General features: G+C 37.3%; 2 protein-coding genes across 2 annotated transcripts in view; one reads left to right on the plus strand and one right to left on the minus strand.

The window, feature by feature from the left end:
- The first annotated feature begins 685 nt into the window (after positions 1-685).
- On the plus strand, positions 686-11,524 carry LOC106868588 (vesicle transport through interaction with t-SNAREs homolog 1B). The gene is made up of 7 exons (XM_014913918.2): positions 686-841; positions 4,815-4,873; positions 5,207-5,317; positions 6,657-6,710; positions 7,300-7,473; positions 8,523-8,584; positions 10,720-11,524. The coding sequence occupies exons 1-7, from the start codon at positions 742-744 to the stop codon at positions 10,811-10,813; spliced, it is 654 nt and encodes a 217-aa protein (XP_014769404.1). The 5' UTR covers positions 686-741; the 3' UTR covers positions 10,814-11,524.
- A 1,033-nt stretch (positions 11,525-12,557) lies between these two features.
- LOC106868586 (dynein regulatory complex protein 8) overlaps positions 12,558-14,856 on the minus strand; it is a 10,273-nt gene continuing 7,974 nt past the window's right edge. The window contains exons 6-7 of the mRNA XM_014913917.2: positions 14,426-14,606; positions 12,558-12,710 (exon numbers count right to left, since the gene is read on the minus strand). Coding sequence (XP_014769403.1) covers positions 14,482-14,606 — 125 coding nt within the window. The 3' untranslated portion in view covers positions 12,558-12,710; positions 14,426-14,481. The remainder of the gene's footprint in view (positions 12,711-14,425; positions 14,607-14,856) is intronic.

A 14,856-nucleotide genomic window follows, 5' to 3' on the forward strand; every position in this document is an offset into this window, starting at 1 on the left:
TTAGATATCTTTCTTTTAATTGAAGAAATTTGAGCAATAGGCGCAGGAGTGGCTGTGTGGTAAGTAGCTTGCTCACCAACCACATGGTTCTGGGTTCAGCCCCACTGTATGGCACCTTGGGCAAGTGTCTTCTACTATAGCCTCGGGCCGATCAAAGCCTTGTGAGTGGATTTGGTAGACGGAAACTGAAAGAAGCCCGTCGTATATATATATATATATATATATATATATGTATGTATGTATGTATATGTTTGTGTGTCTGTGTCTGTGTTTGTCCCCTCAACATCGCTTGACAACCGATGGTGGTGTGTTTACCTCCTCGTAACTTAGTGGTTTGGCAAAAGAGACCGATAGAATAAGTACTAGGCTTACAAAGAATAAGTCTTGGGGTCGATTTGCTCGACTAAAGGCGGTGCTCCAGCATGGCCGCAGTCAAATGACTGAAACAAGTAAAAGAGTATTGGTTACTTGCATAGATGCACACATACTTTGCAAAAGAAAGACAAAATTTTGCACAGATCCTCAGCTAAAAATAACAGAGGGAACATTGGGGTAAGGGCTGAATTCGTCAGTTTGAGAACCAAACAAATAAAGGGTCTCAGCGATTAATTTTCGATAAACACTGCTGCGTTGGATATAAAATTAACTCTCGACGAAGGAAGGCCATAAAACAAAGCCGAACGTCAGTTATCTCCCCGTGTTGTGCAACTCTTCACAATTGAATGCAACAACATCGACAAAATGTCGTCGGAGAAGTTTGAGTGTCTCGAAGACGATTTGAACGGAGTTTTAGAACAATTAAAGAAATATATTCACGATGAAATCCCTGTATTATACGGCGGTAAGTCTTATCCTTTTATTTCACGCTTACCGATTACCAAACAAACATTATTAAAGGCTGCTCTTTTTTATGCAAACTTAATTTTCTCTTCTTTCAATGTAAATAAACATTAAACAAAAAAAAAAAAGAAATTCTTCTTTTCATAATTTAAGAACAAAATAAACGATTATTTTTAAACCAAGTTTCTCGACGACATTTAATTAACATGGTTGTTAATTAATGTAGAAGATCAAAGTTTGTAATGTGATACTGTTCAGTCCGATTACAACTTAGAATTAATACAATTAGAATCTCCGATGTTGGCCGAATGTCTGAGATTCTTTGAGTGGTTTAGGATTATCTGGGATGATATGAAACGAAAGTTTCTGGCTTTTTGAAGAGGACAAATGAGGTGAGAAGATCTGATATTGTCCTCTCACACCTCGTTATTGAAACTAGTTTGCCGAGTCATCGCGGTTGGCTGCGATGATTGATTTCTTTGGATTTGTTACAGGACAATCAACATCCCTCTTCACATAAACCGCGAACCCTTATTCTATAACAGGTACAACCCCTCCCAGACTTGGGAATTAATCTGGTTAATGGACAGATGTGTTATAAACTTTAACAACATATTCCTATAAAGTAATGTAGATGTAAATGGAATTACAACAGAAGACAATGGTTTTTAAAGGATAAAAAGCCCAGCCAAACAAATGTGCCACACCTGGCAGTCCTCGAGCTGACGAAGAGACGATACTACTTTGTCGTTCAATCAGTTAGAAACAGCAGCTACGTCGCCTTCAACTCGCACGCTATCATTTTAAAAAGCGGAAGGACACGTTGGATAATGTAATCTTTGGTACACTATGCATAAGAAAAAAAACGAAAAAAACAACATAAGAACAGGTTGTCCACGTCTGGATTGCTTTTTGATCAGAGATCTGCTCGATCAGGACTAATCAGAGACTGTCTTATCGACTTGGACGGACAATAAGGAAGTTTAAGAAAAAAGCAGAGAAGGCATCTGTATTGCTCTTCTAGACGGATGTAATAAAGCATAAAGTTAACTCGGGTGGGATTTGAACCAGCAACTTTAATGTAGCAAACTAGAAATAAAGACGCCTAAAAAGTATGCAGTGTCCTATTGTCTTGGCCATCTTCCCCGCCGCCCTCGCATCGTTTATTCTCTTGTCTGAATAAAACCCATGACTTTATTGTTTCACCCATTCCGGTCATGACGTATTGTTTATGGTTCTAGGTTTGTTCCAGTCATGTGATTAGACGACACAGCCTGAACTTAACTAATTCTTTTATGCACACACGCACACGTATGTAGGTATGCATGTTTGTATGTATGGTTGTTTTTTTTTTGTTCCTTCCATTTTGCGTTTCTTTTATATTAAAGTGTCAACGTATTTTAGGGTATTTGTTCTATTCATTTACTGGTTTTCGTTACTGCACGACCACTTCGGCCATACTGGGGCGTATTCTTTACCTCCGCCCATATTGATCCCAATTCTTAGTCGCATTCTCATTTTATTCATCGAATGGCCTAGTTTACTCATATTTCACTCTAGCGGTGTAAATATCACTATATAATTACACCGGTACACACACACACACACACACACACACACACACGTGATGGGCTTCCGCCCAGTTTCTGTCTGTCAAATTTTATTTCTAAAACATTGTTCGGCTTGAGGTTATGGTGGAAGATACTTGCCCCTTGGTGCCTTGCTGTGGGGATGGAACATAAATCCACATGGGAGTGAATTGAGTTTCTTAAGCACAGATATGATACTCTGCGGTAAATAAAGGACCCTACACAAAATACCTTACTCTTTTACTTGTTTCAGTCCTTTGACTGCGGCCATGCTGGAGCACCGCCTTTTAGTCGAGCAAATCGGCTCCAGGACTTATTCTTTGGAAGCTTGGTACTTATTCTATCGATATCTTTTGCCGAACCGCTACATGACGGGGACGTAAACACACCAGCATCGGTTGTCAAGCGATGTTGGGGGGACAAACACAGACGCACAAACACACACACACACACACACACACACATACATATATACGACGGGCTTCTTTCAATTTCCGTCTACCAAATCCACTCACAAGGCTTTGGTCGGCCCGAGGCTATAGTAGAAGACACTTGTGGTTGGTAAGCAAGCTACTTACACACAGCCACTTCTACGCCTATTTGTTAAGACTCTTTATGTTCAGATTCCACCAAGATCAACGCTGCCTTTCATCCATACACAGTCAATAATATATGGTACCAGTCAAATACTAGGGTTGACATAATTGCTTCCCTAAATTTCTGGCCTTGTGCAGGCATGGCTGTGTGGTAAGAAGTTTGCTTGTCAACCACATGGCTCTGAGATCGGTCCCATTGTGTGGCAAGTGTCTCCTACTACAGCCCTGGGCTGACTAAAGCTTTGTGACTGGATTTTATAGATAGAAACTGAAAGAAGCTTGTTGTGTGTGTGTATTATCTCTTTGCCTTGACTTCACATGATAGTTGTAAACAAGTGTCACCATCATGCAGGCAGTGTTCTTCATTTCCAATCATCCATGAAAACATGTCTGGTCTCAGGGAAATATACCTTGGATAAAGGTGAGTGTTGATGACAGGAAGGGCATCCAACCAGAGAAAAGTCAACCTTAGCAAATTCTGTCTGACCCTCTGAACATAGAAAAGTGGATGCTTAAGCTATGTTGATGATGATGATGTGCCCAGCGACATAATTAAATCTGGTGAATTAATTTTACATTTTATCCCCCTGGGGTCTCTAGAATAGGTACTAGTTAACTAGGGCAGTGGATATACCCAACTATACATCCTTCTACCCCAAGTATTTTGCTTTGTCCCATTGTTAGAGACCATTCTTAGTACTATTTTTCCATTCCTGTTTTTCTTCAACATTTAATTCTGTGCAAAATCTACACAATTTCTAATGTATGTCCCTCTTATCCATTGCCCTTGTGGCAAATAGAAGAAATTATTACTACCATGGTAAACTGGTTTAAACTGGATGTGTAGTGTCAGTGTGCTCACATGACAGAGTGTAAACGCCTTGAGAGAAATGTTGGACATAAGAAGCATCAGATGTGGCGTGCAAAAGAGACATTTGCATTGCTATGATCATGTACTATGGATGGATGAGGAGAACTGTGTGAAGAAATGCCACTCCCAAACAGTTGAAGGAATCCGGGGAAGAGGTAGACCCAGGAAGACATGGGATGAAGTGGTGAAGCATGACTTTCGAACGTTGGGCCTCACAGAGGCAATGACAAAAGACCAAGACCTCTGGAAATATGCTGTGACTGAGAAGACCCGGCAAATAAAGTGAGTTCACCAGTGTTGCATAATCAGGACTGGCACCCATGCTGGTGGTATGTAAAAAGCACCATCTGAATGTGGTCGATGCCAGTGCCGCCTCACTGGCCTCCATGCTGGTGGTATATAAAAAGCATTGACTACACTCTCGGAGTGGTTGGTGTTGGGAAGAGCATCCAGCTGTAGAAACCTTGCCAGAACAGATTGGAGCCTGGTGCAGCCATCTGGCTTGCTAGTCCTCAGTCAAGCCGTCCAACCCATGCCAGCATGGAAAGTGGACGTTAAATGATGATGATGATGATGATGATGTATTACCTAAAAGCTCCAAAACATATGTTGTAATATGAAGAATGTCTTTTAATGTTGTCTTCGGTTCACATTTCACTAAGAATGATGCAAGTAAAAAACAACAAAAAAAAGCCTCTGCATAAATTACCCTTAACCCTTCTTTTAACTCATACTTGTAGATCCTGCTTGATGTGAAGCCCTTGAATCTATCACCTGACACCCTAACTAATAATAATGATAGAAAAAAGATCTGTTTTCATTTAACCGTTTCCTAATGTCCAACCTCTGATGCTGACTCAGCCATTTATATATTCCATGTTTTTTTAACTAGACATTTGTTTTGATTTTCATTTGCAGAGGAGAAGAAAAATGCCAAGAGACAAGTTGAAAAGAAATTGGAGGAAGCCTCCCTTTTGGTACGATTAAAGACTTCTTAGTTTTGTTATTTCTCATGGTTTACAGCTTGCAGACGTTATGGCCCAGTTCCTTCCTCATAGACGCTGCTTTTCTTCCTCTCACAGAGCCCATATCTGCTCCTTTGTTCCTTGTTGTTCTTGTCCTATCCTTTTGCATGTCTACTATTCTACCACCATCACTCCTCATGTACTTAGCTGTCTCTTACTCGGACACTCTCTGAACTCTCTCACCATACATATCATCCCTGTGTTTTTAAAACCCTTCTGTTCCATGTTGATTTTTTGACTTTGAAATACCAGAAAAATTTATTTATTTATTTATTTTGATTTTAGATGCAAGAAATGGAACAAGAAAGCAAATCAGCACCACAAACTTACCGAATACAGATGATGAATCAGTTGAGAAATTACCGAAGAGAAATTGAAAGTCTTAGTAGAAATTTTGTACGTCTTAAATTTTGTTGATTAGATAAACATTCCTCTATGAGTTTCGTTTTAGTTTAGCATTTTTCTGCCGATATTATCCTTATCAAAGTCGTTGATTCCTGTCAACAATGTTTATGTCTGGAGGAGATGATGGTATTTTGTATTATTACAAAAATCATAAGATTCCAACAGATAACATTTATGGTGTTTGTTTAAAATCACAAATGCTGACGCAAATATATCAAGTTTAGAGGAATATTTTAAATTGGTTCACAGAATCTAAGGAGCAGGCATGGTCGTATGGTTAATAAGTTTGCTTCCCAACACATGGTTTTAGATTTAGTTCCACTGTGTGGTACCAAAGCATTGCGAATGGATTTAGTAGATGGAAACCAAGAGAAGCCATTGTGTGTATGTGTGTACACACACACACACACACACTTGCACCAGGTTCCGATCTGATTTGGCAATGTTTCTATGGCTGGACACCCTGCCTAATGCCAACCACTCTGAGAGTGTAACGGATGATTTTTATGTGCCACCAGCAGGAGTGCCATTGACCTGACACTGGCATAGGCCACAACTTTAAAATATCATTCATTTCCAATCTTCTGCGAAAACTGCCCGGCCATGGGGGAAATATTACCTTGCATGGAAACAGGTAAGGGTTGATGACAGGAAGGGCATCCGGCTGTAGAAAATGCACTTCAATAAACTCCAGCCAACCCATTCAAGCATGGAAAAGTGGACATTAATATGATGATTGCTGGCAAATATATTTCATATCTACACTCAATGATAGCTGTCAGCACGAACCATATGAACTCAGAAAGGTAGTACTTGGCTGCTAGGTTAGCAGCATTGCATGGGTGGGAGATGAGCCTTGCTTCTAGACTGAATGGTAGTCTGCTGGTATCCTTCTTTGAAAGTCTGTTACCTGTCCCTGAGAGCTAATTGTAATGAAACTGAGTCAAGTGTTCAACTGTCCATTTGCACGAAAAAACATGCAAAAGGAGAAGAAAATGTGTGTGTGATTCTTTGTCAACTGTCATAGAGACCTTAAACCCTTCAGTTAATTGTCTCTTGTCTTGACAACACAATCGTCTGCAGCTGTCTCTCAAGTGATGAGTTACATTTGAAAGCTAAATCATAAGATACATTTGAGTGTCCATTTTCATTTCCTACTCTGCTAACCAAACAATCTCTTGTGACTGCAAGAAATGGGAACCTCTGATCTTTGTACCTTCATCAAAGCTTTTCATATTTTTAAAATTCATTGTTTATTTTCACTTTTTTTTTCTTAATAACAATTTACTTAATTAATTAGTTTATAAATTTGGATTTTTCTTTGTTTCAGAAAATGATTTCAGAAAATAATACTTTTGATTCTGGAACCAGTGACTGGGAAAATGTATGTATTATTATTATTATTCTTATCATTATTATTATTAATAATCTTGCTAAGGCAGTGAGCTGTCTGAATTGTTAATATGTTGGACAAAATGCTTAGCTAATAATTTTTGCCAGCTGAGTGGACTGCAGCAATGTGAAATAAAGTGTCTTGCTCAAGGACACAACACACCACTGGGAATTGAACTCGTGACCTTACAGTGGTGAGCCACTAAGCCATGTTCTAATATAGCATAGATTAGAATTCTTTAGATAAACTGTGAACAGATCAAGGTTGCTCACCTCTTCACTTTGATCAGCGCTTTTAAGCTGAGAATTTTGTAGAACAGTTTTGTATTGGCACCGTTCAATGTGGATCTCTTGCATTGGTGCAAAACCACAAATTTACAGAAGAGGAGCATCATTGATTGTATCAACCCCAATGTATTTGAAGGTATTTCTTATTTATAACATTTTAATCCTAAAATATGAGCTGAAGAATTGACTCAGGTAGCACTTTGCACTTCCAAGCTAAACTGTTTAACCCGTCATTCAAACTTTTCTGCAATTTTATAGATATTTCTCTTTTTTTGTCTTTTTTTATAATCCAGAAAATAGAAGGTTCAAACCGACAAAAGTTATTTTCGGGCATACAGTCTTTACAAAAGACTTCTGAAAGTATTGCTCGGTCGCAGCAAGTTGCGGCTGAGACTGACGAAATTGGTACAGGAATTATTGAAGATATGAGTCGACAAAGAGAAGTTTTGGAAAGAACCAAAAACAGAGTGAGTTAACTTTTGTGTGTGTGTGTGTGTGTGTGTGTGTGTGTGTGTGTGTGTGTGTGTGTGTGTGTGTGTGTGTGTGTGTGTGTGAGAGAGAGAGAGAGAGAGAGAGATACTGTTTTACTGTGGCCTGCTTGGCTGGCAGACTCAGATCCTACTATGATTAGCTTTACTTTTTCTACATCTGGGGTCAATATATAAAATACAATTTGAGAATGTGGCACCAATAGAATCATTAGATGGGATTCTTTATGATATTTCTTCCAGTTCCTTACATTACGAGTTCAAATCTTACTGTGGCTCATGTAGGCGGTAGGTTGAATTTGTTGCCATGACTACCAGGATGTTGAGTGCCTTTAGCAGTGGATTTGCTCTGATGCAGGAAAGATGGGCCAAGTATTCAGGTCTCTCTTCCACCAGTCTTAGAGACCCTAAAACAGGTTATAGCCATTGCCCTTTCCTTCTGACTAAGCAGTATTAAAAAGAAAAAGATCTTTATTCTTTTATTGTAGCTGTAAACGATTGCATTTCAGGTGGGAGACTGGTAGAATCCTTAGAATGCATTTGACAGAATGTTTAATGGTATTTCTTGCAGCTCTCTAGGTTTTGAGTTCAAATGCTACTGAGGTTGATGTTGCCTTTCATCCTTAAGGGGTCAATGGCATCAGTGATGTTGACTAACCCATCTCTGCCGAATTGTTGGCCTTGGGCCTAGAGAAGAAACTCATCATCATCGTTGTCGTTTAACGTCTGCTTTCCATGCTGGCATGGGTTGGACGGTATGACTGAGGACTGGCAAGCCGGGAAGCTGCACCAGGCTCCAATCTGATTTGGCAATGTTTCTACAGCTGGATGCCCTTCCTGATGGCAACCACTCCGAGAGTGTAATGGGTGCTTTTGATGTGTGACTGGCACAGGAGCCAGTCAGGTGGTACTGGCATCAACCACGCTCAAATGGTGCCAAAACGTCTTCCTGTAGACCTAAGTTATTCTTGTTGAATTTGTTTCTGTAGAATTAAAATTGGTTTCTTTGCCTTTTCCTTATCTTTCAGCTTGACGAAACCGATGCTAACCTTAGTAAAAGTCGGCGAATAATAAAAAATATTGTGAGACGGTAAGTCATGTTTCCGTATAGAAAACATTGCCAAGTGGTTGAGAAGCTGGCTTGTTAAGCACAGGGTATTAGGTTCAGTCCTACTGCTTGGTATCTTGGGTAAGTGACCTTTGTTATAGCCTCAGACTGATAAATGCTCTATTATAAAGCTATCCCCTCCTCTCCGTTTTTGTGGTCTTGGGAGCTGCATGGCAGCCTCAGTTGAGCCAGTGGCATGGAAAAGCACCCAGCACATGCTGTAGTTTGCATTGGGCAGGGCATCCAAGCCATAAAATCCATGCCAAAGCAGACACTAGAGCACAATGCAGTCCTTGGCCCCATCACCATCATCATCATCATCATCCCATAATTGATGCAGTCACTCTAGACGCTTTCGTAGTCAGCCATTGCCACTAGTCTCTTGACTGCAGCCATGCTGGAGTACCACCTTTAGTTGAGCAAATCAACCCCAGAACTTATTCTTTGTAAGCCTAGTGCATATTCTATCGTTCTCTTTTGCCGAACTGCTAAGTTATGGGGATGTAAACATACCAAGCGATGGTGATGGAAGGACAAACACATACACACAAATGCATACATCCATCCATACATACATACATACATGCGACGCTTCCAATTTCTGTCTACCTAATCCATTCTCAAGGGTTTGGTCGGCTCGAGAGTATAGTAGAAGACACGTACCCAAGGCGCCACACAGTGGGACTGAACCTGGAACCATGTGGTTGGGAAGCAATCTTTTTACCACACAGCCAAAGCTGCATCTATATATACTGTAAAAACCCATTTAATTTAAGCACTTTTTTTTTTCGCAAAAATAAAAGTAAACTTGACGGGGTGCGTAAATTACACGAGTGGATCGTTTCTAGAATTTTTTGAAATTTCTTTCTGTTGGAAAAAGATGTACAAAACATAAACATTTGTATCAGAAGTTGACTGATTTAATGTCAGAAAAGGTTTTTACAGAAGAAATAATGACTTAAATATAATGAAGTTGACTTTTATTTATACTGGATGGTATAGTGCTTAATTTTTCAGTATAAATTTACTAAAACCATTAAATGGTTAACTAGTTTTTGAAGTCTGACATTAATGCTGGTAAACACGGTCTAGGCCATATTTTACATTGCTTGGAGTTTCTGCCTATTGCAATGGAACACCATTGGCATACATAATGATATTGATATTCCTGAAAAAAATGTAATGCTATGGATAATCTTGATTGTATGTTTTTATTTTTGCCTGTTTATTACCACACACAGTTTTAAGTTTGTCATACTGTTTATGCCAATTTCGAACATTGGCTTCATTAACATTAAAATGCCTTCCGGCTGCTCTACTGCCACATTCAAATGCATATTCAACAAATTTAATTTTTTCGCAGTAAACGATTCATAAGTTCTGCCCATACTGACAATAATGGTAATGACAAATTTTAAAGTTTGCTTGACATTATAAGTGTGAAAGGGATTAAGATTTCGATAACCCGTATCAAAGGTTCCAACAAGAATAGGCAAAAAAGAATTCTGTTTACATAATCAGTTTGATTGGTCATCTTCCTCTGTTGGTTGAGTAAAGTGTCATCTAAGCTGATGTTTATTGGTAATTGAACTTAATTTGCAACATCTGTGCATATTTATCAGCTTTGTTTTTGTTGGTAATTCTCATCAATAACTTTTCCTGTGCTCATGATTTGAGAAGACATACAGCAGTATGCTAAAGATCGGACATAATCTCTTGTGGGCAAGAAATGTAAAATAAAGTTTATAATAAACAACACAAACACTTTGTAATTTAATAGCTTTCAACATGATACCTGTTAAACAGAAATTATTTTTATTTAATGAAAATTTAATAAAATTTAATCATAAGTAAGTGAAATTATGCTAAATACAACTAAATTGGAAACCTTTTTCCCTGGCTATATTAGCAATTCTGAAAACTTTCAGGTGTGAATTTTACATAAGTAGAAGCCTTTTTTTAACAGTTTTTATTCGGAAAATCACCTGCGTAAATTACACAGGTGCGCAAATTACATGGGTTTTTATGGTATATATTTATTTTTCTCTGACTAATTAAATAATTCTTATGATGATGTATTTTTGTATGTAATTTCCTTGTTTTTTTCTATTTTCCAGGTTGATGACTGACAAAATGATCCTTATTGCTATAATCTTGGTTGAATTAGCAGCCTTAGGTGGAGTGGTTTACTACAAATATTTCAGAAAGTAAATCCCCTTCCATTTGTAAATCTTTCCATTTCTGTTGTTACAATAATCAATAAGAAAATAAAAATAAATAAAAAGAGGTAACCAACATATTTATATTATCACGTAACAACAACAACAACAACAACAACAACAGCTACAGCAACTACACATTCTAAACTAATTATTTTCGCAAACCATCTCTGTAATAATTAAAAATGATTTTTCAAACAAATATTCTCTCGTTAAAGTAAATGCGGTTAAGACTGTGGATGAGAAGGGTCAGAGGAGTTTGGTGAGATGAAACTGTGGTTTGGTGGAAGTTATCTCCCCTTTGGTTACACTTGGCAATGCTCCTGGATTAGACCCGACAGATACAACAATGCGTTTGCTGTTTTAAGCATCGGACACCAATATTCCTTCCTATGTTGAAACTGAAGCCAAAAGTCCGAGAAATCTCCTTGACCATTTTTGAGCCAAGAACATTTTTATTTATTCATTCAATTTGTTTATCTTCAATGATTTGAATCAACATATCAACAGTCATAAAACCATAAAAAAGATACAAATCAGGTGAGAGAGAGTGCCTCTACATGGTCTCTTGACCTGTTAGAAATAACAACCAAATCTCCCTCAAATTACACCCTGGTGTCTTAAAGAAAGGATGAATGAATATGTTAACTAATATAGTCAGTCCTAGACATATTCCCCCCCTCCATGAAAAAAAAAAAAGAAATGCCTTTGATTGTTAGTCTACTTGTTGAAAGTGGACCTAGAGTTAAAACAACAATATCAACATTTACAGACAGAAATATCAACAAATTCTTTCTATTGTTTTTTTTTTGTATAAAGTGATATTCTTCTTTTCTGTTAATTCCCTTTTTTGGAATGAAGATGGGCCATTGTCCTTTGTTCTTTGAACTGAATCCTGTATTGGTTGGTGTCTTAAAACTGGCTCCAGATTATGTTATCAACAAGAACTCAGTCTCTCTGTCTGTTTGTCTATCTATTATCTATCAATTTATCATGTATCTCTCTCTGCATCTGTCTATCTGTCTATCTATCTATCTATCTATCTATCTATCTATCTATCTATCTATCTATCTATCTACCTATCTATCTATCTATCTATCTATCTATCTATCTACCTATCTATCTATCTATCTACCTATCTACCTATCTATCTATCTATCTAGCTAGCTAGCTATCTGTCTGTCTGTCTGTCTATATAACTATCTGTCTATCATCTGTCTACCTATGTCTGTCACAATGAGATTCTTAACTGGAGATGTAATATAAACTTTTAAATCTTTGAAATATTATAAAAAGTAAATAAATTTAATATATATATATATATATATATATATATATATATATAAAAACGTGTCTTTTTTTCCCCCTCAAATATTTGCATAATCAACTTTCTCCAATTGTCTATTATTGTCGCATCACCAACCTGGAAGCATTATGTAAAAGAGTTGTGCCAAGGTGCATACTTGTCTACAGTTGAGCAAATCACCAGGTCACCAGCTAAACCGTTTTCTATTTTGAGTTGGTAGATTTAATCTTATTACCAACTTTAATGCCGCCAAACACATCTCAGATACATTTAGTATTTTGGTTTGATCCTAACTTCTTATTTTCCTTTCTTCAGTGTCGGCCCTTAAAAATGCCCCAGGGTATTGTTTTGCTTCTTGATTATGTCATTAAAACAAAAAAGAATAAAAGAAATCTGTGATTCATAATGAAAAATACAACAAATTCAGAAATAATTTGGATGAGAAGGAAATGATTTATTTACAAATCCCAATACTTTATTCAATCTTTTACCAGGGCCCAGAGTATTTGTTAGGGTATTGCAGAGCAAACCAAGAGGCTGGTGGTTCATATCTTGGCATCGGATGCAAACTGCAGCAGCTTCTCTGAAAAAAAAAAAAAAAGACGAATGAGTATTTTGTTATCTTTTGGATGTCCTCTCTTTCAATCGTGTAAAAGATAAGCAAGCAACCAGAAACCAATCCATTGTATTTCTTCCTTGGATTACTACAAAATGCAACAACAAAGTTACAAGATAAAACCCACTTGTTTCTGTTGAAATAGGCTGCCTTTCTTTCAATTAATTATGAAAATTATGAAGAATTTTGTCAAATAATTTTGTCATTTTTAATCTAGTTGTGAGGTGGCAGAATCTTTACCAGACAAAATGCTTAGCAGCCTGCTTCTAGTTTTACATTCTGAGTTCAAATTCTGCCAAGGCCATTCGGGGTCAATAAAATAAGGATCTGTTGAGCACTGGTATTGATGTAAGGGATTAATTCCCTCCTCCTGAATTCCAGGCCTTGTGTCATGAGCAGAGAGCACTGGGGTAGATGTAATCAACTAGCCGCCCATCCCCCCCTACTCTACCCCAAAACTGCTGGCCTTGTGCCAAAATATGAAATCAATATTTCCTATGGCTGTGGTGGAGACAACCAATAGATTAAGATTACCGAATGAAATATGTTGTAGTCTTTAGTTTGTCCCTCTCAGTCCCAAGTTCAAATCCTACCTGGAACAACATTGTCTTTCATGTTTCCTTGGTTTGATAAATCCAGTCCTAGTGACCTAATGGCAGTCAATTATAGTAACTGTTCCATTTCATCAACATCATTGAATATCTGTGTTCCATGCTGGCATGGATTGGACGGTTCGACAGGATTCAATGGATCACCAATAGTGTTTTACATCTGCTTTTCCATGCTGGCATGGGTTAGACAGTTTTATTTTCTAAGGTAGTGTTTTATGAGTGAATGCCTTTTCCTTTCGCCAACCTTTCAGTTGTTACTTGTAACGTGCCATACACAAAGTGTATCTGTTCCCAAACCAGTGTATACAGGATAGAATAATTCAAAATGAATGTTGATATATATATATATATATATATATATGTATATATAAGAAGTAATTAAGATTCAGTTGAATAAGTTACTTAAGCTGAAGCACCAAGTCAGTCCGGTATTCTCTGCACAGCTCAAAGTAAGGTGAAAATCATTACATTAATTTAAATACAGCGCTATCTTCAGCTGTACAAATATGGATTTTCAACAGGCAAGATATATTAATATAATTTTTCTTAGATATTTTAACAGAGCAAGAGGATGGAAGAAATTCATGTTGTCACTAATGTAGCAAGAATAGCTAAGATAATAACAGACTACAGTTTTTAGAGTGGTATGGAATACAGTGGGGGTCGGTCATAGGGTTGTAATTCATTTCCAATTTATCTATATCATCAACAAAAATCTAAGACTAGAAGACTGCGTATATTTAGAACAAAGAACTTTGATGAGAGAATTTGGTAAACAGAAATTGAAAGATGCCTGTTGTGTATATATATGTGTGTGTTTGTCCCACACCACTACTTGACAACCAGTGTTGGTTTATTGATGTCCCTGCAAGTTACCAGTTTGGCAAAAGAGAATGATGGAATGAGTTCTAAAATGAAGTATTGGAGTTAACCTTTCAAGATAGTGCCCCAGCATGGCCACAGTCCAATGACTGAGACAAGTAAAAGATGAAAGATAAATAAATAAAATGGAAAATCAATGCTTCATAGTTTTTCTTTTTTTAATTGAAGTGAAATCTAAGTTTGTCAAACCTGAGATATGTAAAATTTCAGTTAGGGGCTGCCATAGAATTTTCAGTTCAGGGCTGTTACAAAATCAGTTGATCATCGACTACTATTTGTGAAAGGAAGTCTTTGTAATTAATATTTTCTGAATCTGGTTCTGCTGCTGCAGAAAACATCTCTGCCAATTCATCAGTTTCAAAAGCTTCACCTGAAAAACACAAAAAAAAAAAAAAAATTCAAGAAAAAGATAAGGAAAAAATTTGACAAATCTAACCTTTTTGTTACCATGTTTCTGTTGACAAATACTGCCTTTGTTTCAATTAATTTCGAAAATAATAAAAACTTAATTAAAATAACTTTGTCATAATTAAGCTGGTGCTTGGAAGTTAACATGAAAATTTGATGGAAGGTTTTCATTTAGATCCCTTTCAAACAGGAAGTTTTTATCAGAGGACCAA

The sequence above is a fragment of the Octopus bimaculoides genome, chromosome 11 (assembly GCF_001194135.2).
Source record: "Octopus bimaculoides isolate UCB-OBI-ISO-001 chromosome 11, ASM119413v2, whole genome shotgun sequence".
Taxonomy (NCBI): Eukaryota; Metazoa; Mollusca; class Cephalopoda; order Octopoda; family Octopodidae; genus Octopus; species Octopus bimaculoides.

Coding starts and splice junctions, on each gene's coding strand:
- LOC106868588 (XM_014913918.2), top strand. CDS start 742: ATGTCGTCGGAGAAGTTTGAGTGTCTCGAAGACGATTTGAACGGAGTT. Junction 4,874..5,206: donor TGGAGGAAGCCTCCCTTTTG/GTACGATTAAAG, acceptor TTTTGATTTTAG/ATGCAAGAAATGGAACAAGA. Junction 6,711..7,299: donor GAACCAGTGACTGGGAAAAT/GTATGTATTATT, acceptor TTTATAATCCAG/AAAATAGAAGGTTCAAACCG.